The sequence below is a fragment of the Nelumbo nucifera genome, chromosome 8 (assembly GCF_055504915.1).
Source record: "Nelumbo nucifera cultivar China Antique chromosome 8, China Antique-T2T, whole genome shotgun sequence".
Lineage (NCBI taxonomy): Eukaryota > Viridiplantae > Streptophyta > Magnoliopsida > Proteales > Nelumbonaceae > Nelumbo > Nelumbo nucifera.
In genome coordinates, this window is record NC_142656.1 from 51,332,676 (window position 1) to 51,342,474 (window position 9,799).

A 9,799-nucleotide genomic window follows, 5' to 3' on the forward strand; every position below is an offset into this window, starting at 1 on the left:
ATTTGTGTGGATTCCATATCAGGTATTCCTCTCCCTTTTCTTTGGTTTCAGATCTGGTCCAATTTGTTTCAAGAAAAACCCTTGAAAAATGTAACTTTTCTAAAACTGGGAATGTGATTCTTGGGAGGGAAAAAAGAAATTTTTGAAATTTCTCCCAACCACTTTGCATGGTTCAGCCATCCATATGATGGATCTCCCTTCCCTTCACAGTTGGTAGAACTACCCCCATAGGTTGAGCTCCTTGTGGCCTATCGTAGGAGCAGACTGTCAGTGCCTCTAAAGACTGACGTAGTGAAACCGTGGCACCAATCCACCAGTCAAATGCCAACAATGATGCATGTATCACAAAGGGGTAAAAAGTAAACAAACAACTCTTGTGAGCTTCAATGGTTCGCCCCAGATTATTTCCTAGCCCAACTACAAAGCCTCGCTATTGATAAAGCTCTACATGGCTCCCATGAAAGTGGGCAACTAACTAAACGTGGAGCTAGTGTCACAGGGTGAATCTTTCATGGTTCCCATGAGAGTAGGCAACCCGTAGACAGTAAAGTGACCCCTCAACATGAGCCACCCATGGCTCTAGTAGGAGTAGGTAGCCAGTAGTTCTAGGAGCAGGTGCAGTACATGTGCAGTATTGACCCGTGATTGCATACCTGAAAATGTTTCTCCCCATGATAGCATAGATGTAGCCACGGTACTTCAAAATGACCATTCACTTTGGTGACCTAGTCAAAATGCACTCTAAGGGGAAGCCAAATTGCTTTCAATATCAAGACCCCCTAAGCCAACCTTGAAACATGTTGGCAATAGGTAAGCTGAATTGTTTAGGTCAGCCTCCATTTATCTAGCTCAACAGCATTTTGACTATGCCGCTACTATACTTAAATCGATCTCAAAGGACGTTAGTATCTCACCATCAACCTAATAAAGAGAAAGGAGAAATGAAGCAAACAAAGACTACTTCACTTTCAGCACCTCGACAGACATGCAAATTTGGTCAACTTCTTTATGGTCATCCTCCTCCTCGATTTTAGGCTCTGCATCAAGGACTAGTTTGATGGACATTGCGTTGTAGCCTACGTAAGTGGAGTGACCCAAGGAGGTAGTCATGTAGTTTGAAGCCCCTCTTGAGGATGGCATGACAAACTTCGCACCAAAGGTGTTCGGCTGAATTGCAAAACTCATTGACGATTGCATCCCTAGAACGGTAGATGTCTTCAAAGTGCCTTCTCCACCTCTCCTCAAGCAGATGAGTTCGCTCTTATTCCCCAATAGTCAAGATGGCAAATTCCTGTGTAATGATACATTAAACCCTTAGATTCTTCTAATTTGGGGAGCAAACTAGACTGATGTTCCCTTCGTCGAGCTCACCTTAACTCAAGAGTTGGGGCAATTGATGAGGACAGATTTGGCCCTCCATTTTCATCATAACACCTACCTCCAAAGACCTAGCGGCCTAACATCGCCAACCTACTAGAGACTTGGCGACCTACTTCCGCTGACCTATTAGAGACATGGCGACCTACTTCCACTGACCTAGTGACCTACCTCCAGAGACCTGGCAACCTACCTCTGTTGACCTATTAGGGACTTGATGACCTACCTCCAAAGACCTGGCAACCCACCTCCGCCGACCTGGTGACTTAACTCTGCCAACCTACTAGAGACCTAGCAACCTACCTACACCGACCTAGCGACATACCTCCGGAGACCTAGCGACCTACATCCACCTACTAGAGACCTGGCGACCTACCTTCGGAGACCTAGCGACCCATTTCCGTTGACTTGGTGACCTACCTCCACGAACCTGGAAACCTATCTCCAAAGACCTAGCAACCTACCTCCACCAACCTGGCGACTTACCTTTGTCGACTTTGTGACCTTCCTCCAGTGAAATAATGGAGACCCAATTGGCGACCTCATACATAACTCTAGAAATTTGATAGGGGTCCAAGGGATCCCAACATGAGGAGTGACCTCCTCGAGGACTTGCTAACCTAATTAAGGTCCAAGTGGCAACCTATGAGACATACTCACTGACCTCTTCCTGAAGCAAGTTACTGTTTCCGACTACACCAGGAGCATGACGTCAACCATTACACCTGTTTTTTTGTATCATTTAATTGGAGTTGATGGAACGAACTCTATCCCTCTTCTATGAACATGGCAGACACAGTTTCCCAAGAATCTTGGACACGTTATTGGAAGGTATGCGCAATTTAGTTCTCATAGCTCTCTAGCTTTCTCACCTTTAGCTCCCTCAAAAATCTCCAATTCACTGACTTGAATTGGAGTGCCCACCCTGGGTAAAGAAACCCAGGCACTCTAATATTGTTTCTCTACAGGTCTCCTAGAAAATTACACAACTCGTCATTATATAGCTTGACATCTGAACTATCTTCTAGCTCAGCATCCAAGTCACCTTCCAGCAAGGAATTCTCTAGCTTGGCTTCTGAGTCATCAACCAACAGGGAGCTTGCCAGATCACGCATCGTCAGGTTCAAATTTACACTTGTGAGATCCAATCAGATCTAGGATTTGTATCATCAAATTGGATTCGAATATACCCCAACTCAAATCCCATTCAATCTATTTGCATCCTACGCATAGAGCACAAAATGTTGAACTCGCATCCTCTACAACATAGGTGCAAAAAAATTTATGCAATATACATCAACCAATGCCTCATTATTGTTCAAAAGGCATTAAAAAGTAAATGAATCCAAACCATTAACAACCCCCTTGACTCCAAAAGTCCTAAAATAATTTTAAGGGTAAATTTCTTAAACCACCCTTATGGTTTCGATGATTGACTAAGTGTACTCTTACTATTTGAAAATTGACTAATGCTACCCTTACTATTTCTAACAATTGACTAATCCTTCCTAGTCATTAACATGCATCAACGAAGATATGAAAAAGAAACAGAATGTCAAATTTGCCCTACATTATTTCTCAAATTTTCAAAATAAAACCTAACCGATGAAAAGGTTTAAGTGTGATTTGTTATCAAGATACATACGTTTGATCTTGGAAAACCTATGTTCTTAACTAGGTTCAAGTGTGATTTGTTATCAAGATGCATCCAAAATTAAGGTCTAGATGATTACTACCATTTATTATCTTTCAATGATCAACATTAAAATGATATTTCACACATTGTCTGATATTGGCACCCATCAGTATTTTGCAATGCAGCCATCTATGGACTGCCTACATGGGTCTACAGTTAGGCTGGCCTTAGGATTAGGGGTGTGGGCATGATGAAATTAATATTTATTGACGCAGGTCCAATTACCATTATATAATAAGCAACATCTTTTTTATTATGTTTTAGAATGCATGTATAAATATGTTTAGACATTTAGTGGCACTTGTAAATGCCACTAAATCCTAAATGACTAGAATGATTAAAACTTTTTAGTGGCAATTATAAATGCCACTATACAGATAAATATTTTTATGACTTTTATGGTACTTATAATTGTCACTATGGCGGTTGTTATTTAGTGGCACTGCGAATTGCCACTAAATGTGTCATTATTAAATTTAAAAATGGCATTTTTGAAACTTCCACTAAAGAGAGGGTTCGAATTCACTAATGTCAAGAAAAATAGAGTGAAAGATAATGTCTAACAATTAAGCTATCCAATGCTATCTACAAATGTCAAGAAAAATAGAGAGGGTTCCAATTCACTAATCTTCTCAGCCCGTGTCAAATTAGGAGGTCTTCCCACTCCCTCCTATGCTTAGATGCAAGCTTGGCCACACAAGAAGTGAAAAATAAAAAGGGATTAGGATTTCAACAATCCCAACTCTGCTCCCTTAATTGTCAAGCTGTACTCTTATTGTTTATAAATTGTATTACAGCACTCTTATTGTTTCTAACAATTGCCACCATCGTTAAATCGTAATGATTTTATTGAAATATCATTTATGCCCTTCCGTTAAGTTGGATTAAAATTCGCTCGAAAAGAAAATTATTGTATCAACCCTTAATGGTTAACTATTAGGCAGGTGGGCAATCCTATTAGCTTCATTCATGAAAACTAAATCCTTCGATGTTTGTTCCAACCACTCCATTACCACTACAACTTCCGCACGGTGATCATAAACTTTTGTCTATAGAAGAAAACGATGTTTAATATAACATATTCGAGTTTTATGGTTTTCAAACTTCGAATCTATAGAAGAAAACATCGTTGTTTTTCAATCCTAATCCTTTCAGTCGATAGAGCTCGCCTTCCACCATACCAGTTGTACTTGAAGCTACGCCGGTTATTAACATTGATACCAAAACTATCTCGTGACTCCGAACAAACTAAAGACAATATCTTCGTTCTTGTCGTGTTGATATTTATGTAATGCAGGTGGCTCAAAGAGGATGGTCATGACTAAACCGAAAGGGACCAAACTCACATAGGCCAAACCAAAAAAGGTGCATTTAGACCGATAAAAGATAATCTAGGAATTTTTGAACAATATACTCATCACTTGATGTCACATGTCAACGACCCATGACGGATAGTTGACGGTAAGGGAAGTTTGTGACAATTGTCAACAACAGTAAGGGAAGTTTGTGACAATTGTAAAAAACAGTAAGGATGCTTCAAGACAGACAATTTATAAACAATAAGGGTACATCTTGACAATTAGCTAAACAGCAAGGTAGTTTAAGAAATTTGCCATATAAAATAAGTGCTTATTTTTTCCACCCAAATTCTCCTTTAAAATAAGCACTTGAAAAAAATAAGTACAATTAAATGCTTATTTAAATAAGTGCAATTAAATACCTATTTAAATAAGCACTTGTTTTTAAACACTTATTTTTAACATAAGCACTCCCAAACATGGCCTTAATTAATCAAGTGTTATTGGGCTTACTTTTTTCACTATTTTCCCTTTTTATCAAATAATGAAACATAAAAATTTTCCACCCATTTTCTTTTTCTTATCCCATTCAATCCTTTCCATCTCACCAAAATTCTCCTTCAAACCAAACACATCCTGAACATCACATGATTCGGCTGCGTAGGCCTGGCCTGTGTAGTTGCCCCCAGCCGTTCCAACGTAGACCTGCTTTATGAGTTCTGAACTTTGGACAATGGACACCGTTTGGTCCATTTCAGTGTTTCTCTTCCTCGCTCCTCGCTCCTCACCCCTCACTCATCAGGCTTCAACGCGGAAATCTTTCTTTTTTTTTTTTTTTGGGTTTTCTTCTTGCAGAAGGCATATTCTCTTCTGGTGTTTGGTCTTGTTTCCGCGTGCCTGATCGAGTCTGGAGTCTATTCCGCTCACACCGCCCCATCCGGGAAAGTAAGCACACGGAAACAAAAATCTTTCGAAGAAGCGGCAGCGTTGACTCCGTGTGAACAAACTTTAAACGCAATGGCTCTAGCAGAGCGCCACAGTTTTTTCTGTTTTTTTGTCTCAGTCAGAAGTCAGAAGATCGCCGATCCTCCACAACTACAAGCACCGGCCGGGAGTCTCAGAAGCCCCTCTCCTCAATCCCATCTCTCGTTAACCCTTTTCCTTAATTTCTTTAATTCATGGCTCCTTCATCCACCTTTTCCACTTCCCAGTGGATTTACGACGTCTTCCTCAGTTACAGCTCAGACACCGGCAATAACTTCAGTGATCACCTCTATGCTGCTTTGGACCAAAAGGGAATTGACACCTACAGGGACGAATTGAGAAGAGAAAAGGTCCAAAGCATGTCGGAATTGCTCAAGCCGATTGAAGAATCAAGGATTTGTATTGTCGTTTTCTCCAAAAACTATGCTTCATCGACCCGGTGCCTCAATGAACTTGTGAAGATCCTGGAATGCAGGGAGGCATTGGGGCAATGGGTTCTGCCCGTTTTCTATGATGTCGATCCTTCAGATGTCCGGAAACAGACCGGTTGTGTTGCAGCAGCGTTTGCAAAACACGAACAGAGTTTCAAGGGGGAGTTGCTAGGGAAGGCGAAAGGCTGGAGGGCAGCTCTCAACGCGGCTGCAAATTTGTCCGGGTGGGATCTGCCGCGTGTTGACAACGGGTAATTCCGACTCAAAAGCCTCTCCGTTCTATTAACATTTCCTTATCTTTGTTATTGAATTGAATGATTTTGGGCCTGTTCTTGTTCCTCCTCCAAGAACAAATCTGCTCAAGGGAAGACTTTAATTATGAATCCTAAAATAATCCAATCTAATTGAATTTTGAGGACCCAACTTCATTCCATGGTTTGCTAATGTTATTTAATATTCAGTAATTAATAGAAGTTTGAAAAATTTTTAGCATATTATTAAATATTTACATATAAAACACATACAGTTTGGAGTCTTCAGAAAATCATCAAGAAAAATTATTTGTAATAGTGCAAATGAGAATTTTGTAAACGTTGGTCTATCTTTGCTTCATGTTTTACTTTATTCTGCTTTAGCTTTCATTTTACTTTGTCTGCATTGAATACAAACAAAAGTGAAACCTATAACAAAATTAAACCAAAAATTGGACTCCAATTCATTTGCACTCCCATACTTTTTGTATCAAAGCAAATGAAATTGTATTGCGAACAAACAAAGCTTTAGTGATTTGATGGGAATTTCTTCAATGTACATTTTGGTTGTTCTTTGTTTAAAGGTCCATTTTAGCCTCTATTTTCTTAAAACGTGGTGTGATAGAAGAAAATTGAAGAAAGTATCTCTTACACAAATTTCTTTCTGATTCAAATGAATCAAAAGAGAGATAGAAGTGTTCCTTGTATATTGCATCCTAACTATTGTCCCCTACTTAGTCCTACACTCAACCAGCTTTTTAAAAGACAATCTAAAAACAGAGTCACCTTTCCCTTGAGGTGACGGATCAGTGGTTCAACTATCCAAGACAAATAGATCAATCCATGCTGTAATAAATCAAATAGTAAAAATATAAAATATAGATAAAATGTAGAAAAATGTACAGATGATTACATAAAAAAATTGGGCATGTCTCGAATATTGTACATAATAATTAATACATATGCATTCATCATTTTAAACAGAAATAATTCCGATAAATAGGATATTGTTATTAATGATGGAAATAGCTAAAATGGGGAAAAACAGAAAAAAGAAGAATTAACTGTGGTTTGGAAGAAAAGGTAAGGAAGCCTGTACAAATCTTGTATAGATTTCCCTACCTTTCCTTTCTAAACAACACAGCTTATGTCTAACTCATAACCCACTGTCCAGGTCAAACGATTCAGCAGTTCAAACAGCCATGCCACTACATTGTTGACAAGTCAATGTTTTTTTTTTCTTTTTCAAGTAAACGATTTGAGGTGATCCAAGTTGCCATGAAAAAATGCACTTAGTTCCTTTCGTTAGTTGTAATTATTGTTCATCATATTTGCATTCTTCTTTTATTTCTATGTGTACGTAATTCCTCTGTTGATATTATTATTTACTCAATTTAATCAGATAGTACTTAGCTATTTGTTCAATTCGTGCTTGATTCCACTACTTATTATTCCACAAGCTTACAGTTGAGTAGCAGTGGTTAAAAACTAATTGTCATGAAATTTGTCATGTTGTTTGTGTCTCTGTGTCTTTATGGCTTCTTTCAACTCCCTTAATGTATCTTGTGCTTTTTCTTTCCTCTTAATTTGGATCATAAGCAGGCATCAATCAAAGTGTATCCAGAAAATTATAGAATTGATTATGAGCAAATTGATTGAAACTTCATTGGATGTGGCTACCTACCAAGTTGGGATAGATACTCGAGCAGAGGAAGTAAATAAGTTATTAAGTGTTCAATCAAATGATGTTCGCATTGTAGGGATATGTGGTATTGGTGGAATTGGTAAGACAACTATCGCAAAGGCTGTTTATAACCTCATATTTCACAAATTCGAAGGTAGCAGTTTCATTTCAAATATTAGAGAAGCTTCTAAACAACCCAATGGTTTAGCTCAATTGCAAGAACAACTTCTCTATGATGTTCTAAAGAAAGACATAAGGATTAGCAGTGTTTCTAGAGGGATCAATCTGCTCAAGGAAAGGCTTCCCTCTAAGAGAGTTCTTCTTGTTCTAGATGACGTGGACCAATCGGACCAATTAAATGCATTAGCTAGAAGGCTTGATTGGTTTGGTTTGGGAAGTAGAATCATCATAACAACTAGAAATGAGCAATTGCTAAATGAGTTTGAAGTCAGAAACATATATAAGCCTAAAGAATTAAATCATGATGAATCCATTCAGCTTTTCAGTTGGCATGCATTTGGACAAGACCATCCTATAGATGGTTACATGGAGATATCAAAACATATGGTAGCTTGTCTTGGAGGACTTCCTTCAGCTCTTGAGGATACGGGTTCTCGTTTGTTCGACAGAAGAAGCATGCCTGAATGGGAAAGTGCTTTAATGAAACTGAAGAGATACCCTTACAGTTACAGTCAAAGGCAAAAATTAACATAGACTAGTTAAATTTTTATGCACAGGACGATACCAAGAGACCTTCCTTGATAATGGATGTTTGAATGAATGAAGACTTTGCAATTCTAGATTTCCTTGTGACAGACACTAAAAGGAGCAAAAACTGAGAATGCATGATCTTATTCATTACATGTAGAGGGCAATGTTCACGGGGAATCTCTCTCTCTCTCTCTCTCTCTCTCTCTCTCTGATTCATGGTTTGTTTTAATTGTTAGAAACTTGGACCCTGTTTGGTTCGTAGGAATAGGAGTCTCGAATCGGAATCGGAATGGGCTATTCCAATTCCAACTGTTTGGTTGGGTGGAATCGGAATTATCCCATTTGAGGGAATGGTCATTCCCTGCCCTTCCTTTGGGAATGAAATCCCATTCCTTCTGATTTTAATTCCCATTCTTATTCTTGTCTGAACCAAACAGATTATGGGAATGGACTATTCCGATTTCGATTCTAATTCTGATTTTGGAGGATTTTGATTCCAATTCTGATTCCAGATTCTGACTGTGAACCAAACAGACTCTTAGAACATTTGAGAAGTTTTATGAATTTGATAAAAAAGGGGAAGAAGACTGAACTTTATCTCAATTTTCTGTTTCTCTCTTATTTTCTATCAAACCAAACATAACCTATAGAGGGCTGGAAACTAGCAATCACGGTGCTTATACAACAGGATTTTAACTGGTTATCTCATGTACCAAAAATTACAGTTCAGCTCCTTGGAGATAGACATGCTTTCAGCGAAATTGATATAGTAGCAAAGAGGTTCAGTTTATTTTGGGCAAAGCTGTAATCTGATGTATTTTGGGGCTTCTATGTAGGATGACATTGTCATCAAGTTTTATTAACTATTTCTTTAATTAAATCTAATGAAATTTATTTTCTGCTGATAAAAAAGCAGAATATTAACAATAATGTGGCCCGGGAACATTGTACTTCTGCTATGCTGTTTGCATCTAATTCGTGGTTTGACCCGGTCCAATCATTTGTAGGTAAAAATCGAACCAACACGGCAACACTTGTGAAGCATCCAGCATATGATACTAGAATTCAATTGACACCACTTCTAAATCGGATCTTAGAGTCGAACCCCAAAAAAGGCCCCTGTTCTGGTTTTCCCGGTTTAATTTGATAGTTTACTTGAATCAGCAAGATTTTCATGAAATGAATTGGGTCCAGTTTGGTTCAATCCAATTCAGTCGAGGGGTCTGACATGGATTTTAAAACATTGGTTGGTTTCCCAAAACATCATACAAGCCTACTTCAATAAACTCTTTAGTCAGTTGTTTCGGGCATCTCAAATGATCTAATTTTGCTAGATACATAGCCCTGTTGGATTCCTCTAGACACTT

At 38.5% G+C, this 9,799-nt stretch overlaps 1 protein-coding gene across 1 annotated transcript; it reads left to right on the forward strand.

Moving 5' to 3' along the window:
* The first annotated feature begins 4,995 nt into the window (after positions 1 to 4,995).
* LOC104601546 (disease resistance protein RPV1-like) lies at positions 4,996 to 8,606 on the forward strand. The gene is made up of 2 exons (XM_010264912.3): positions 4,996 to 6,037; positions 7,640 to 8,606. The coding sequence occupies exons 1-2, from the start codon at positions 5,550 to 5,552 to the stop codon at positions 8,433 to 8,435; spliced, it is 1,284 nt and encodes a 427-aa protein (XP_010263214.1). The 5' UTR covers positions 4,996 to 5,549; the 3' UTR covers positions 8,436 to 8,606.
* Positions 8,607 to 9,799: the final 1,193 nt, after the last annotated feature.